The 18,724-nt window shown below is 29.8% G+C and overlaps 1 protein-coding gene across 2 annotated transcripts; it reads right to left on the reverse strand.

Annotated features, from left to right (window-relative positions):
- Positions 1 to 1,287: 1,287 nt before the first annotated feature.
- On the reverse strand, positions 1,288 to 6,895 carry LOC113872265 (RNA-binding protein 2-like). Of its 2 annotated transcripts, none has more exons than XM_027509689.1 (7): positions 6,675 to 6,895; positions 3,501 to 3,640; positions 3,116 to 3,401; positions 2,940 to 3,001; positions 2,738 to 2,819; positions 1,805 to 1,904; positions 1,288 to 1,391 (listed from the first exon to the last, which is right to left on the reverse strand). In XM_027509689.1, the coding sequence occupies exons 1-7, from the start codon at positions 6,751 to 6,753 to the stop codon at positions 1,385 to 1,387; spliced, it is 756 nt and encodes a 251-aa protein (XP_027365490.1). In that variant the 5' UTR covers positions 6,754 to 6,895; the 3' UTR covers positions 1,288 to 1,384. The 2 variants fall into 2 exon arrangements, with proteins under 2 accessions (XP_027365490.1, XP_027365489.1); XM_027509688.1 differs by having other exon boundaries at positions 3,116 to 3,404.
- Positions 6,896 to 18,724: the final 11,829 nt, after the last annotated feature.

Raw genomic sequence — 18,724 nt, forward strand, 5'->3', positions numbered from 1 at the left:
ATTTTAAAAAGTATTAAAAGAATTTGTTAAGGGGTTGAGAAGAAGAATTTGGGAGAGAAGGGAAAATTTTATATTTTAATTAGATATATTTAAAATTAATATTTTTAAAATAAAAAATATAAATTAATATATTAATAAAAATTTAATATATTAATAATACATTTGCCATCATAGATAATATATAATTTTTTAATTAAAAATTAAAAAATATATTCTCCCTTCCCTTCTAAAAACTTCTTCCCAAACATAGCCTAAAGGGATTTCTTCTGGCTCAAACGGGAAACAATGAGAGAAATCAGAGAATTGAATGCAGCAAGCACATAACTCCTTAAGTGAATTCCTACTAAGTTTCATGTCACGTATGCAATACATTAAAACATAATCTGTCGCATTAAATATATCGTTAGATGAAGTAACAGATATTAATGAGACTAAAATAACTATTTTTTTCACCATTTCCCAAATAAAATTGACAGACACTTGTAATTTTAAATACTGAAATATTTTTTAACAATTCAGGCTCTTTTTTATAATTACAAAATATTATTCAGTTAAAAGTTTTTATAAAGATCATCTCTACAAATTATACATTAAAATTATTATGCATACTTTAAAAGTAAATAAAAAATCATAATGAATGCCTATAATTCAATAGATGAATTGATTAAAATTATATTCTATATAAAGTTATACATGATATTATGACGATAAATCATACACCAACGTATACAAATTCCATGTATGTGAACTGTATCCGAGTAGGTCACGCTAAAGAATAATTTCAAATTGAACAATTTCACATAAATACTAAGATTAGAATGTTCTTAAAAGTAAGTGATTTTTTTTTTAAAAAATGAATTTTTTTTTTTTAAAAAGCTCACCACTTGTATATTTAGTATCAGCCATTCATAATAAAATCTAATAACATTTATTCCTCACTTTATCATAAAAGTGACTTGTTTTATTCGTCTATTTAATGTATATATAGTGGTAACGTATAAAGGTATTTGGACAATATTATATCATCATAAACAATATTAATAATTAGCATATAGATTTTAAATAAATTTATAAAAATGAAAAATGAGACCTAAAAACATGATAAAACCTGGTTAAAGGGTCCAACAATTCTTTCTCGATAGGAAAACGAATCCTTGTAGACATTCAACGGTAGGAACTTACCAATTTACACCATACACCTCTTCGGAATAAATCACAGTTTTGGATCCAACCGATGAAAGAAGGTTAGGGCGGTGGAAGAGAAACACAATCCTCCAGATCAATCTGGGTACCTATCATATTCCGACTTTTTTGAGCTGTGAACCGTGGCATCATTGAAGCCAAGCTAATAACAATTGCCACTTTAGCAAGTGAACTCTTAATTTCAATTCCTAACCATATATGCGAGATACCACCAGTGTTCCGTGGTTTAATAACAGAGGTTACAACAGCTCCCACAAGCACACACAACCAGGATAGATATTATTGAAAACAAAAAACAAAATATACCTTTTTATTTGGGAAACTAAAGGCAAACGACAATAAGACAATAGGTTCATACAAAATTATCAATATTTATACAACACGGTAAACTGACTAGGACCATCCCAAAAATCTCCATGTTAGATATGCTCAAATGCAATTGTAGTTTGATCTCAGCCTGTTAATATATGTGCACCTCACGAGCTCAAATTAGGATTGTAGCCAGGAGGGAGACTCTAGATTTGCATGTATATGATAAAGGAAGATCGTAACACACTATGATAAGCATAAAACCTAAATGCCCTAGGTTGAACCAGCTCACCTCTTGCCACGAGGTCCAGGTCCAGATCTGGGACCAGGAAACCGAGAAAACTGAAGCCGCAAGTGACTAGACTCAGGATTCAGTTCATCAACTTTATAACCTGTCACCCACCCACAATGTCAGCAAATAACATGAAATTTGTGAACATAATTATGTGAAAAATCATTTATCATTGAATTCAAGTCCTATGATGTGAGTGACTAAGATAATCAGGAACACAGGCACAGCTGACTTAAAGAATTAGGAACTTAGGTGACATCAAAAAATTTTCATAATAAACTGACAATGCCACACCATTAGAGGACAGGAATACATTATCAGTGATGATCATTTGAACAGAGAAGGAAGACACTAGAGAGCAGGATGGTGATAAGTTCAAAAGAGATGAAAACAATGATGTGGATAGTTAATTGAAAGGATATCTCTGTATTTGTTAATTTTATGTACTTCTAAGCGAGAGAGGAAAACAAACAAAACCATGTAAGTTGGCACTAATTTCAGTTATTATGAAGTAACAGTTTGAATAAACCTCTTCATAACAGGTAACTTGCATATAGATATTTAGAGTAACACTGATTTAACACTTTCCAAGTTCAAATCCTTCTAGTTTAGTGGAATATTGAATAATTTTATCAGTTAGATGAGCATATAATACTGCTATAATTGTTTATATGGAATTTTACTGATAAAATTCCACTTCAGTGACTTAGAAATTTTTTCCCTCCATTATGATTCAAAATTATAATTACAAAATTCATGACAACTTAATAACCACGTCTTGGTTCAGATGGTCAAAAACCTAAGGACAGTCTTCAATTTTCACAACCTCCACCAAGTCACCTTATGCCTAGAAGATTCCCTATGTAGATGACTAGCACAATCAAAAGATGAAATTGATTTCCTTGTATCTCAGCAGGCAACAAGAAGTAATACCTTGCAAGGTACTCAGGGCAGTTGCTGCACAAGCTGGATTTGCAAAATCCACAAAACAAAGGATCAGAGGATCTCCACCACGCTGCAATAAGCAAGCATTTCAGCATAAAGAGGATAATGGAATTTTCAACCAATAAGTAGAACAGTGACAAACCACGTCAAAAGAGGACAGGCAGACAACTGTTGAAAACAGTGCACTTACATGTTTAGATTCTTTGCTCACAAGTCTCACTTCTCTATATCCAACAAAAGGACGAAAAATATCTAAAGATGAGATTAAGGAACTTGAATAACTATATTAAAATAAATGAAGCTTGGGAGACAGTTGAAAACATGATGATACAATTCCTAAACAGTATCTCAGAATTAAAAGGATACGGGCCACTTCCCTTCTCGTGCTGTCAGATGGGAGACCTTCAACATATAAAGTGCTTGAAGCATCTGGGGGTAGAGGTACTGTTTCAGGTCCAGGCCTGGAAACTGCATCTACTGGTAACTGACCACCATAGTTGACACTTCGCCCATTTCGTGCAAGATCAGGACCGCCACCAGGATGCCCCATGACAGCAGGATCAGCTAGCGAATGGCTCGGCAACCCACCAACACCCCTTGCCAATCCAACACTACCAATTGCACTGGCTTCCCCAGAATTAAATGAAGTAAGCTGTTTCATGATAAAAAAGGAAGAAAGTTTTCAGCAAACAAGCTGGGAAAGTAAATGCGCACACACATATTACGGATATAAAACAGCTTAAGATGTTACCCCTGCACTCTGAAGGTAGCGGTCATAAGCAGACCCAAGTGTCTTAGTGTCCTTTAGCATTCGTTGGCCAGTATGGTCATCATCTCGAGCAATATAATTGTGCATCTCATTACCTTGAGACAGACCAGAAGGTGACATATCTGCAATGCAACAGAATCTAGTATTACAATTCCCTAGCTAAAAAAGCTAAATCTGAAAAATGTATACACTACCATAGCTATCCCAACATTGCTAATTACTGACTGTAAAATACACCTAATAAATTCAATAGATACTAGCAAAAATCAGACAACCAAATAGCACATGCCCCGTAATACAAACAGCACTTTCACAGAAGCATGTGGCAGAGCAGTTGTTGGCTTCCTATGAACTTCAATAGGGTTGCCTTTTTTCGTTTGCAGCCTAATTTTGCAGCGCTATAGCTCCACATCAGAGAAGCAAAAATAAAAAGAAAAACAGTTTTGGCCCTCAAAACTGCACCATTTGGGGAGAGGAAGGGGGTTAGGAGCAAAGTTGCCTATTTCATTTTTTAACAAAGTTGAAAACCCTAACCCTACTTCTTTCTTCCCACAGTTTCTTTTCTTTCTTCTCTCCATTTTGCCACTGTGCAACAAAGGCGGGGGTTGTACAAATACCACTAATGCACTTTTTTTAAAACAAAGCTCAAATTTTTACAAAGGATAATGCTGCAGCTTTGGACATTCAGCTCTCTATACCAACATATCCATTGTCAGCTCATTTTCCACTTGGTCAAAATGTGAATCAAGCCAAAATTTCTTGCCATCACTTGGATATGGTGCTAAATAGAGCTTGCTTTACCCCAAGCCCAGTGTGTATGGGTCACAAGGCACATTTCTTGAGGCAGGCAGTGGTGATTGACCCAGTCATGTAGGAGTTTTTGGAAGTTCCAGTGGTTTTTCAAGGCTCAATTATGTGTCAATTATGTCAAGTTTGATCGTGATGCCATGACAAGCTATCATCTATTTGATCACAACTTGGTGGCTCAACCAACCTAGTTCTGAATCCAGCACAAGCTTATTTACTTCACTCAACCCTACTTCAACATACTATTCTGCCCAGCAGTAAAAACCTCAAGGACTACAAATCACCAACACCCAGTCCCCACGATGAACCCATTTTTGGGAACATTTCTACTGCATCATATACTCTGTAACAAGTCTGTCAGTTTAGTACCACTTCAGCCCATTCAACTCCATGCATATCTTAACAAAGGCCCATACCTCAAGCCTTACAAGTTACAAAACTTGAAGGGTTTTCCACTCCACCCAAGCATGGTTTCCAGACTCTCATGCCACTCACAGTGTAAGTATGAGACCTGTGGAATTTCCTCCAAAGCTTTGCCCTATCAGGTTTTGATATGATCCTGATAGGAAATGGACAAGGTCTGACTGACTTTTGTTGGCTACTCCCAAGTTTAAATCTACCATTAAAGCCACAAACTACCTTCGTCCTCGATAATCTACTTCTAGGCCCATCCATTACCAAAAATCTTATTAGTGAGTCAATTTGCAAGGAAGCCTGCTTACTTCGAAATTCCAATTTCATCCCACTTCTTTTGTCAAATGTCACAACACTTGTGAAGTACTTTTAGACAGTTCTCAGTTCAAATGGGCTCTATCAGTTTCACAATGTTGAGCTACATAACAAGGCAACTTGCTCATATACTATACCTTCATTTTCTAACTTCCACATCTGTTTTAGTTTCTATTACTATTCCCACTGCCTATACAACTTGGTTATCTCATCTGACATCCTCACCTCAAAGCATTTCACACTTAAAATTGTATTTAAACAGTGTTATAAACCATTATGCAATAGAAGTGCTTTGGATCAATGTTCAGTGTTTTGTTTGGGTAATGCCCACCTTTCACATTCCTCATCTACCACAATGTATGCCACTCCAATGGAATTGGATTTTAATGATACATGGAAAATCACACAGTAGGTGGCCACTGATCACAGCAGCCTCCAATAGAGGCCATTATTTTACAGGGTGTCGAATTCCCTCATTTTAACCTTGATAAAACCCAACCTCAAGCAATTGGATGCCCCTAATTGACTTCAGTGATCAATCAAATGAACATATCAAGATCTTCAGACATTCTAACATCATTTGAATCGTACAAATTTTTAAAATTTTGAGTCTTCAACATTTCCCATACTGCATGCACAATACAGAGTGATTAATTCTTCACACTGCATGCAGCTGTGCCAATACCTGGGAATAGATTTAAGTGCAACGGAAGATAGCTTCATTCCGCAAGCAACCTTTTGCTTAATGAGCAATTGCAGTATCACGCATTATGGAGTTGAAACTGCTCCAACAAGAAGGCCATGACCATCAAAGTTTTACCAAAGTAGGAGAAACATCCACATAAAGTATAGAAGCAGGGAAAGGTGGACCTATCTTGTTGATTCATTGGGAGCAAGCAAGGAGCCAAAATTTTAAATACTACCCCTTAAAAGTTACCTATATTTATATGAAATATGATTTTGACCCTTACAATTTCTCTTTTTAATTTTTGCAGCCAAAACTGTGATAGAATATATAAAAGCAAAAGGAATTCCAGAGATTTTATTACAGCAGGTGGCAATAACCAGCATAACAATCATATAAAGTAATACAACCAATTAATATATTTATGGATGATAATCTTAGAGTTGAAATTCAATCTTCCCAGGCAGTCACACAGACACTGTCAAACCTACTTGAAAATCACGGCTCAAAAATGCCAGTGATAGGAAAAACAGTATACCTCACTTTGCACATATTAAATCAGACAAGAACTCAACTGCTAAAAACTGAATTATAAAAATACTTTTAGGGTATATCTCAAAGTCCAGCAACGCATCTATGTACACTCAAACTCAAACTCTACCATCCTTTGCTTCGTTAAAACATCAAACACGGACTAGGAAAGGTCAAAAAAATTAGAGGCATTCTGTCAATTTAAAGAATTCTAAAACAATGAAACCCACTATCAAATTAATTATACACAAATGTTAGACCTAGCTCCAATCCCTAACTTTGAAGTTCCAAATACCGATTGAATTAGGGTATGTTTGTATGGACGAAAATGTATCGAATATGTCAAATAGTGGCGTTGCCATCAGAAAGTGAACCGAAAAAGAGAGAGAAAAAAAAAAACGAACCGTATTCGGTACGAGGTCGTTTGAGCATGCCGGAAGCAGGGAGATGCGCCTGCTGCCGGTTCCAGAAGCCGTCCGTCATGGCGACAGATCAAGAAGAAAGAGAAGAAGACGATGATAGAGTTGATGGATCTGATGGAGAAGAAGGGGATCCAATCAGAAACCCTAATTCGCAGCCCGAAAAACCAAACCCTAATTTTTGACAGTCTCTCAAAATAAAGACGAAATTCTATTTTTATTAAAAATTACTACCATAAAATAATGCGTCCCGTCCCGCTGAACGGGACTGCGACAAGAAATTGTATTTTCAGAGAAAAAAGTATTAATTTTTTTTATATTTTTTAGTTTTACTTTGGTTCAATGTTTGTGTAAATTATTTATATATAATTTAGGGTTCAGGGTTCATATTTTATAAAATAGGGGAAATTTATTTAAAAAATTGTAAAAAAAAATAACAAAACTCGTGTATATGTGTGGACATGTACAGATGATCTATTAAAAAAATACATTTTTAATGTAAGATTAAGTGAAATAAATAACATTAAAGTATAAAATTAAGTGATATTTTAAATAATTATATAACATTAAAATTTGGCATAAATCGAGTGCTTAAAGGTTAAGATGGAATAACTCTCGAATATTTAACACAATTCGATTACCAGTAAGAATAACTTCTCAGTTAATCTATAAATTTTATGGTACAAGAAAGTTAATTTACAAATGTTATTTGAAAAAATGGAGACGAAAGTTAAATCGAAACCCAGCAAAGATCATCAAATCATGAATAAGACTTGATGTTATGAGAACATGACATGAAATTTAACAAAGAAAAGAGGTTCAAACCATGTGTCCCGTGATCAAATTTAGAAACTTAAAATATACAACATCATAGAAATAAGAACAAACTTTACTACCAGTTTCAAACCATAAGTAATGTAACAATTTTTCCACAAAGGAGTAAACTTGAACACTTCGTATACTCATGGATGAATCTTTAATTACAATTGCACAAGAATGAATTCATTACTCACATGGCTGCATTTGCCTTAAAATATTCATGTAAAGTAAATGATGTGAATGAAAATTTTAAGGAAGAATTCAATCACTTTAATTAAATTAATCATTTAAGTTTCTTGTTTGAATAACACCACCAACACAACCTTCACTAGACCACCATAAGCTGTCACCACCACAATATCATATAGGCCCACATTGATTTATTCATATAGGCCCAAAATTTCCTTCCAATTTCAACAAAACCACATGGAGGGAGCCCAAGATTTAGGACAATAAAACATTCTGAAGATTACTTTTGTTTTTCCTCATTGGTCAAACTAGGTGAAAAATGAATCATAAAATTCTTGCATGCGCTCGCACAACAGCTAAATATGAAAGACAAAATTTTCAATGGTTATGATCTTCATCTCATCTCTTATGCTCTTATACCAATTATCTTCCTATAATTTTTTTCTTGTCATGTTATCATATATCTATTATTAATTGATGTTATGTTCTTCTTGTAAATCAATATGTAGTGCAAATTATTGTGAAATGTGTTGGGAAAGGGACACGCCGAGGAGATTAATAATTTAATAGACTTTTTGAGGAACATGGAATTATGTCATGTGTGAACAACCAAATTTTAAGGGAAGAAACAAAGAAGTGTTATTTGAACAGAGATACCAGAATAATAGAAATGAGTGAGTAACAGGAAAATTATTTATTTAGTACCTTTTTCTTTCTTTATCTACTTTGGATAGAATATATTCCATATTATTGTCAATGTAGCTACAGTATCGCCTCATTGATCCCGGAGCACTGCAACAGGGTGGATGATGATTATTCAGTGGAGTATAACTCTAGTTCTAATATGTACAAGAACAAGTATCTATTATAGTATCAATAATTTTGTTGTTTTCTTTATTTCAGTAGTGGGTTTGGAAAGTTCCAAAACCTTGTTTGCCCTTTGGAAACAAATTGTAAAGAACAAACTAAATTAAAGCAAGAAAAGGGACTGCAAAAAGATACAATGTTTTATATATGTATATTTTTTTTTTGTATTTGTGAATAATAATTCAATTGTTTGTGCAAGTAAACTTAAGCAGCATTATATAAAATAAATAATAAAAAAACAAAGTTACCACGGAAAATATAAAACTTGAAGTGTAAGTAAAAGAACATCATGTCCAATGTGCTTGGGCCAAGAAAATGTAAGCAACTCTACAACCCCCCTTCTCATTTAGAATCCATTTTGCTCTCAAAGTTCAGAATGTCTTTGAAACTTACAAGAAAAGTATTAATTTTTTCTTATTTAAAAATTCACAGAATTATTATAATTTTTAAAATATATATTCTAAATAAAAAGTATATTTCCTGAAAAGGCGAAACAAAAAGACCATTTTTCTTTCTAATATTAATGAAATACAGATTGAACAAAAGAGCTTCCAATCTATTGAAGAAAGACAATTTACGTACCCACATATTTTTCCAACATTGTCACACCAATAATAATTTGAAAAATGTTTGATAAACATTTTTTGAAGAGTCTACATTTACAAAAAGATAAGAATAAGAAAGAAAAGTAATAAATGATATAAAGCGACAAGAAAAAAGGGATAAAAAAAAATGAATAATATCAAGTAGCTGATAAGTGATAACATTATTAAGGTGTCTATAAATTAAAAATGTAATTATATAGTAATGTGTGTCTTTTATCATTACGAAGTTATTCTCTTTATAGACACACTTAAGATGTTCAGACCACATCAGTGTCTAAACTTTTAAGGTTAACCATGTTTCATTTCTGCTATGAGCATAGAGCTTTCCTTCTGTCAAGAACTCACGAGCACTGATTACAACACAAACAACCCTCTCATCAATCTGTCCCTAATTTCTGCCTCTGTTTCCACACAGAACGTGGGTCCAACTTTATCTGATTCTTCTTATTTATGTGCATTTCATGGGCCCCCTAACTTCATTGTCCAACTCTTAATTATGTCTAAGAAACCTCAATTTTTTTGCCTACCCTACTCATGCAGTACTCGCCTCATTCATCAATACCCTCTTGTGTGTATCTACTGCCAGTGTGGGATCTTTTCTTTCCATTGAAAATAAGTAACCCTATCCAATTATAAATTTAAGAGAATTATAAAAAAATATATATATTTTTTTTTGTAAAAATGCAAGCGTATGTTTTCACATAATTACTTTATCATTTCAATAAGCTTATTAACTATTTCTATATACATAGTTGGAGCAATAACCAATTCTCACTAAGGAATTGGTAGTAAGAGGGAAAGAGTGAAGCCATGACATCACCTCATTGAATGCCCCCTATAAATTTTAGTCCCCGAGTCATTGATGAGGGACATATTTACATGTTGTGTGAGACTTAGCACAACAGTTTCGGACTTTCAGTTCCTTAGTCGGCCATTAATTTCCATGTTGGCCCACAAATTCACCTAACCACACAACACTCGCCCTATTTTGCTCCCAATATATATATTGCATACTTACATAAACATCAAATTTTTGAATAATTTTTTCTCCTTTCTTTTCATTTGGCAATGCTCTTTTGGCTAGTTTCAACTATACTTTCACATCTTGAATGACTTCAGAACACCCTTCCCTCCCCTAAGGACCCGTTCCAAGGCCTCATAAAGGCTTTCCTAGTCTTTTTTAAATTGCATAAAAGTACTACTATTGCTTCATGTTGTCTCATTTAATGCTACAAGCCACCAAAAGCCTAACACAAATAATATCACTCCCAACAGTAAAATCTTAAAGCACATGACCTTGCATTTACTCCCCCCATGTTTCCGCGCACACCGGCCTTGCGCTTCATTTGTTGGTACCATTTCCATTCTTTCACACATACTTCACAAACAAGCCACTCTTCCCACTACAAGCACTCCATAAATTCCTTTCATTTATTAAGAATGTGTGAAACCATGTTGTAGCTTGCACCATCCTTTCTTCTCTCCTTTCCTATTTGAACATTTCCCCACTTTTAACAAACCCTCTCTCTAGAGCTACCTTTGTGTCTCTCTTTTTCATTCACTTTCTTTCCCTTTTGAGGACCCTCCCTTTGGACAAAATGGATAGAAGACATCTCAGTGTGTTGCTAGTGCTTCTGCTTTTGCTGATATATTTTGTTGGCCACAGTTATGGCTCTAGACACACTCATCAAGTTTACAAAGTGCAGCCTAAGGATAAGGCTTTGTCTTCAAATTTCTTTGGTTTCTTGCCAAAAGCAATGCCTATTCCACCTTCAGGACCTTCTAGGAAGCACAACGGCATTGGAATACAAAGCTCAAGGGGGAAACCATAGAGGGATATCTTACATATTCCTTCCATCTTATGTATGTATATTGTGCCTTAATTAATTATTGTATTTTGCCTTTACCTTTTGAGGTTTTTGGTTTTAATTCCCTATTTATGGTTATTTTTAAGATCATTTTCAAGGGACAAAACAGTTTTATGAAATGAACTGTTAAAGGGTATATGTAGATTACATTTTCCACATAACATGTGAAGGATATATATCTGGATAAGATTTAGCTAGCGTCACATACTTTGTGATGGAACCCTTGAGGGTTCAAAGCAAGAAATGTTTTGTGGGTTGGCTTAAAGATTAAAGCTCTTGTACTTGAAAGCAAAGAGTAAAAGGTGACATACCTTGCAAATTGTTGATGTGTATGTACTTGACAAACCTTGCAAAGTTGATGTATCTATCTACTTCTGCTTCTGTTTCTTGCAAGTAAGCTTTTGGTTTGGTAAATACATGCAAGCTGGCATTATTCTTCCTCTAGGAGAAAGAAAAATGGAACTTTCAATGAATTTTGTTGATATGTATGGTAGCTTAGGATTTAGAAAAGTTATATTATTGATTCTAGTGGCTTCAAGATCATGCTTGTGTTCTTCTAAACTTGGAACTTCTGGAGTTCGAATGCGTGCAAAAGTGATAAAAGGTAGTGGCTGTAGCTAAGAGTGACCATACATTCTCATAAACTTTCGGGAAGTGACGTGCGAATCGTCCATTGTTGCGTTTTGATTTGATTTTAATAGGTTGCAAATAAATGTTCGTACGAGGACCCTTGTTTTCCTAGCCATCCTACACTACACCACACAAAACACATAATCAGGACAAACGACATGCATGTCAAATTTAATAACATGACAACTTTTAATAATTTTGTATTAAAATTAAATTTTATTAGTTTGGCTGTTAATTATTATAATGTCGTCATATAAATTATTTGTATAAAATTTTATATAATTTACATATGCATAGATACAATATATATAAATCTAGTTATTTATTTACATTTTAAATAATATATCGCATGTTAAACTATAACTTGATCTATTTTATAAAAAATTTAATTAAATAATTGAATTAATAAAATTATTAAATTTGATATTTAATATTATTTAATCTTAATCCACATACACAAATATACATATATTATCCTTTTTATTTTGTGATTAATATTTATTGTTTGAAAACTAAACGTTCGTGTAAAAATTATCCAATCGAGGATAATTTAGAGTTTATTTTGCAATCACAACTTTTTCTTTTAATTTCTTTTTCGGAGTTGATGAATAGAGAAAATGGCATCGCAAAGATATGATTTTGCGGTTTAAAAGGTTCGTAATCTTATCTTATGTACTTTGAAGTTATAGGAGGATGGAATTCTAGTATTATACGATGATGAATTTAATGATTCTACATAATGAACTTAATTATGGCTAAGTTGGTGTGTGGAACAGTTAACAATCCTCAATTGCTAACACATGAACAAAACAAAAATAGATGAAAAATGACATGTTCAAATTAATCACGAGAAGAGTAAAATGACTTGTGTTTGTTGGCGTTTTCTCGAGTTAGGAGGCAATTGAAAAATAAATTAGCCCCTCAAAATGATAATAATGCTGGGTGGGTAAGCCGTTTCAATTCGTGTCAAATCATCATATCGTGATTACAAACCTAGCTTTGAAGCCATGTGAAACCCATTAATTATAATAGTCAATTTCAAAGACCAAATGCAAAAGGACGGCTAGTCAAATTTTGAACTAAAAAAATAAAGGTTTCGAATTGAAGCATTGAGAAATATATATATATATATAATGTATTATCATCATTAATTAAGATATTATTTATAGGATCTAAATATGGTTTATAGATTTAATTTGCTACATTATGTTAAAAGATTGAAATAGAAAATATTTCCATATTTTTAAAATTTAATTAAAGTTATGCATATAGATTTTAAAATTTTGATTAGAGTATAATTTTATTCTATTTTGAATAAAATATTTTCATTTATATTACTGTACTTATTTCATTTATTTTTTTAAAACTTTTTTATAAACACACTACTTCGTAGGTGAAAAAAAGAGATATTAAATGACAGACATAATCTATCTTTAATATATATATTAATGAATTCTAATTTTGGAAGTGAGTTAGTTAGTGGATTCATCTTCTTTTATGTATTAACATATCGTTGTTTTTTATGAAAAAAATATTTTAAGAATAGTCTTTTTAGAACTTATTATTTTTTAACTGATGTCAGACATTCGTTAACATAAATCTAAAAATTGAAAAAAATAATAATAATTTTGTACTTATTATTTTTATTAAATATTATAATTTTTAATAAAAAATTATTGCTTAATAATTTTTGTTGTGTTTAGGAACAAATTTTTAAAACAATCAGCAAAATATATAGGAAATAAAGGAAGTAAAGAAAATATTTAATATCTTAAATTTAAAAATTGAAGGAACTGTTATAATTTAATAAATGCGCACTAAAATATTAATGAAAACCTCATGTTATTGACATGTATAGATTTCAAGAACAATATTTCTTGTTCCAAATAAATTGCGTTCTTTTACTTTTAAATAAAAAATATAAAAAATTAATAACATTTAATGTCTTGAGAAAAATTAAATTTAAATACATATTTATAAAAGTTAGACTTTTTTTTTTTTTTTGGTTTTGCTCGACTTTTAAAATTTAAAAAATATGGTCTTTCATCGATTTTATTCTACATAAAACTCTGCTTAAAATTAAATAGCTAAAATATTAAACTTCACCCAAGAGATTGAAATTTTAATCAAACTTTTACTAAATTTTTTAAACCTTTAAAAAATTTTCATTTTTCAATTTCAATACAAATCTCCCCAATTTTGATAGAAATTAAAAATTTAAAGTTTGTAGTAAACAAAAATCAATGAAGGAACCGAACTTGAGTAAATTAAAAATAAAAATAAAAACCTTAGTTATTTTTTAAAAATTTAAAAAAGTAAAATTACACATAATTAAAATTAGAGAGAAGTTAAAAGTATAATTATCCCTAAAATTCATTAGATAAAATGATCCTTATTTCAAATGTTAATTTCGAATGTAATTAAGTCAAATGTGGTTGATTAATGTAATACTTTTGGCGTTAAGGAGACAATTTCAAGTGGGTTTGGTTTTAACAAAAGGGGTTTCTTTCCTTAATTTCCACATGTATTAGTAACTTCCATTGAAAGGGGTGACTTAGCTCTTTAATTTGGTGAACATGTAATATTAGTCGGTGCCAATGAAGGAGTTTTAAGGATCTTTAATTACTACGATAGATCAAATTACCTCCCATTTAAAATATTAATTGTTTAAGACTTTTATAAGGATTCAAAGCCAATGAATAATTTAACTTTAAATAAATATATCAATACATTTAGTTACATTTAAATACTTTCTCTTATTTTACATAATAAAAAAAAGTAAAAATAATAATATATTTTAAAAATTAATATCTTTTCAGAATATTGAAATGACTGGTAAAATAAAACAATTAAGAAAGAAATTACTATTTATAAATAAAAGTATTACTCAATATTAGTTTTCTTTATTAATAAATAATAACTATTCTAGAATTGTAGCTACTCGGTTTTTTTTTAACTGTTTGATTTTTGAAATTCTATAAAATAACTTTAAATGACAGATAAAAAGAAAAGACTAGTTAACAACGATTATGATAGAAAATTATAATATTTTAATTAAAAAACTTGTTTAAAGTTTTTTTTTTTTTTAAATTCGGTTCTATTACGAACAATGCTACAAATTTTTTTCTTTAACACACGCATTCATGTACCTTTAAATCATGGGACATCCTTTATAAGTGTGAATATTACTAATTGCGGAAATAACAAAAAAATTCTTATCAATTTAGACATGTTAAGTGTTTATTTATTTCTTTACATTAAGACTTTTAAATAAGTAAGTAAATCTATGCTCTATATATTAGAGCATTACATATATTTTACCAATTGACTTTACTCATAAAGTTTTCTCTTTTCGATTAGCAAGTTTTCTTTTCTGAAATGTGTGCAAAGAGATGACAGAGAATGCATGATAATTTTTGTTGTGTTGTTTGATGTCTTTACGTGGAAACTCTCTTAATTAATTTCTCTGTACGTCTATGTGCTTTGTCTTCCAATCATTTTATTCTCTATCAATTATCAGATACAATGTTCAAGGTGCACTACTTGACTAGTTCTATTATTATGTGTAAACTTGGAGAAACCTTTGTTTGTTAATGGATATAATAAAGTGCTTATTCAAACTCACTCGAATAAAATAAAAGCTCGATTTTAACTATTTCATGTTGCTAAACTAATCATCCAAGCAAAAGAGACAAGCAATGATTCTCCATAGATTTTAACTATTATGAAATTGTTGTATATTCGAAGAGGGATTTCAAACCTCACATTATCTTGTTAGCATCGGGTTTATAAAGTATAAACTACAAAGTGTATGCAACTAGTTTGTATCTGAATTCGATAAAGAAGTGTTTTATGAGTTAATTGAATTGTAAAATAATTAACTCATAAAACACCTTTTTTTTTTTACTTGTCTCACCTAATTCATTAACTATACGGCCTGACTTATGAGTTTTAATTTAAATTATTATTAATAGTATTTATCCAATAGCCTTAAGATATTAAAATATTTATGCAAATTAAACTAATTTATATTTCAATGTTTATATATTAAACCAACTCATTGAGTTAGTGAGTTGAACCAGTTAGCATTTTTCTAACACACTCTGAAGGTGAACCAAATTGGATTTGTTCACTGTTAAATTCAACCTATTGTAAGCCAACTCACATGATCAAGTTGGATTGGTTCATAAACTATTTCAATTTAAGAATGTTAAGATAAATATAAGGATCAATCTTATAAATTTAAGATACAATTGTAATTTTTTTTATTTTTTCACTTATATGTTTTTTTTTTTATATTCACACATTCTAAAAAATATATTTTTTAAAAAGAGAAAATTAAAAAAATTCCAAAGGTTTTTTTTTAAGTATATTGTAATCTTAATTAGGACGGCAAAAAGTAGGCTTTGCTGGCCTAAAACGAAATGTGTTGGAAAAAAAAAATCAATTATTTTGGTTTTTTACTATGTATAAAGATTTTTAAGGTTAAAATTTTGATATGTACTTTGTCATTTTTTTATATCAAGGGTATTTTTAATAATAATTTAAAAACATTCTCTTTCTTTAGCAAAAAAAAAAATTCTCTTTTACATAAACAAAATATTATTTTTCAAGCGTAAACATCATTGAATATTATTAAGAGACAAGTTATTTATTAATTATATGTTAAATTTTATTATTAATTTATTTTTCTTTTCGTGTAGGTCATACTAATCCTTTTGGTACAGAATAGAAAAATTGTAAAAATATATTTTAAGAATATATTTGAAAATTAAGTTTTAAAAACATTTTATTTTAAATTAATATATATATATATATAATATTTATAAAAAACTAATACATTAAATTTATAGTAATCCATTGTTTTATTGTTATTTTAAGAATTTATAAAATTAAAAATATTTATTAAAAAATTACCTTCTCTTCTGTTCTCTTTAAAATTCAACTCTCAATGTACTTTTGAGTATGTGTTTGAAAACTAATAAAATTACATTAAATAAGATTTTAATATAAAAATTGCAACTTACAATGTTTAAAGAATTCACACTGTAAACTGCAAATCTATTAATGGGTGTGTTTCATTTATTTATGTATTTGACACTAAGTTTGAAGTGGGAGATTTCGATTTTGTTTTGGGTCTGGTAAGATATGAGTGAGACTAATTAATCCATGCACGTATTTATTGATACGATCATTAAACCCTCTTAAAAAGTGGCACCTCTTTGGTTGAAATTTTTATCCTTTCCTAAGCTTTGGTCTTTGCTAATTAATAAGACCCTTGTCAAGAAGAGTTTTGCCATATCCTTTTATATATTTTTTTATAATCTTATAAATTAATATTAAATAAAAATACCATATGTATCATCTTAAAGTATAAAAAAAATATTTAAAAATAAAGTAATGAAAAATAACTCTTAAAAGTGTCTTAACTTAAGATAATTTAAAAAGTGTTTAAAAATAAAAACTTGTATTTGAATATAGATTACATATTTTCCACCCTGAAATTTCAATATCCACAATTGTATTATGAAATGTAAATATTGAAAGTGGGAAGTGGCTAATATTGTTGTCATCAACTCTTCCCTTTTTGGTCAAATTGTGTTTTTGGTCCATTTTACCTCCATTTGGTCGAGATTGCTATTTGTATTATTTTTTTATTTGTATAATTTATTTTTTAGTAAAAAAATATTTTTAATATATTTCAGAAATTAAATTATAAAATTTCTATAAATGAATTTTAAAATTTAGTTTTTTTTAAAATTAAATAATCTGTTTATATTAGAATAAAAACTGATTTTTGTAGAAGTCAGAATTTATCACTTCCATAAAGAGTGCCTCGGCTTCTGCGCATAAAAAATGATAGCCGTTTATTGCTAAGTAATAAACCAATATGCTGAAAATTTACTTTTAAAAATTCAATTTTAAAATTAATTTTCAAATGACAAAAAATATTTTTCATAATTTAAATTTTTAAAATTATTTAAAATATTTTTAAAATTTTTAAAAATGTATTAAATATGTTTTTAAAAACAATTAGAAAAATAGTGCCAACGACAAAGGTAACGTGCTCATGTTGAGGGGTATTTGCTCAGCCTCCATAATGGACTAACTAGACATCTACGTAGACCAAACCGAATAACTACCACATCCAAATGACCCAAGCCCATCAAACACCGTGTCATAATTCAATTAAATTCCAGAAAGTATATACATAATTTTTTTTACAAATTATATTTTTTTTAAATTGTTTCATAAGAATTTTTTTTTTTTGAAAATTTTAAAATATATATAGTATGCCTAAAAAAGTATTAAATAATATATTTTTATGTTTACTTTAAATATTATTTCTTAGAAATACCAATTTTTTTTAAAAGTACTTCTCTTCTAAAATATCTTTTTACTATCACAATTGATAATTTTCTATACTATTAATTCATTTTATTTTAAAAATTTATAAAATTTAAATTACAATAAGAAAAGTGTGTAGAAAAAAATAGCATAAATTATATTTATGATTGAGGAGTATAATTATATTTTTATATCATAAAACAAAATTTACTTTCATGGAAATTTTAGATTCTCACCCGTTCCATCAAAATATTTTTTTTGAAAAACTTGATTAAAAAATATTCCTAAAAATATTTTTAAGTATTCATATGAACATCTAACACTCAATTTAAAATTCTTAAAAAACTAAAAAAAATAAAATAGCTAACCGCTCCCTGAGGGCTGAGGAGGACCAAAAATTAAAATAAAATCTGAACATGTAGAAGATTTCAAGGGCATAGTTAATTCCGACCATCTATAACTATAGAATTTTGTTATGTCTTAATAATCTTTCTACTATTTTATAAAATATATTTATTTATTATCTTAAAACTTTAAAAAACATTTAATACTTTTTGATTTAATAATTAAAAGGATTTATACAGATAAAAGGTAAAATAAAATAAAATTAAAATTATTTATAACAATAATATTACCAAGGGATTCTTAGTTATTTAAAAAAATTTAATACTTTTTGATTTAATAATTAAAATGATTTATACAGATAAAC

Source organism: Abrus precatorius, unplaced genomic scaffold (assembly GCF_003935025.1).
Source record: "Abrus precatorius isolate BTA unplaced genomic scaffold, Abrus_2018 Scaffold7, whole genome shotgun sequence".
Taxonomy (NCBI): Eukaryota; Viridiplantae; Streptophyta; class Magnoliopsida; order Fabales; family Fabaceae; genus Abrus; species Abrus precatorius.

Excerpts from the sequence above, each read along its gene's own strand:
- LOC113872265 (XM_027509688.1), bottom strand. The coding sequence starts at position 6,753 with ATGACGGACGGCTTCTGGAACCGGCAGCAGGCGCATCTCCCTGCTTCC. Across the intron at positions 3,405-3,500 it reads GCTACCTTCAGAGTGCAGGG|CAGCTTACTTCATTTAATTC; the intron begins GTAACATCTTAA and ends TTTATCATGAAA. Across the intron at positions 1,905-2,737 it reads TGCCCTGAGTACCTTGCAAG|GTTATAAAGTTGATGAACTG; the intron begins GTATTACTTCTT and ends GGTGGGTGACAG.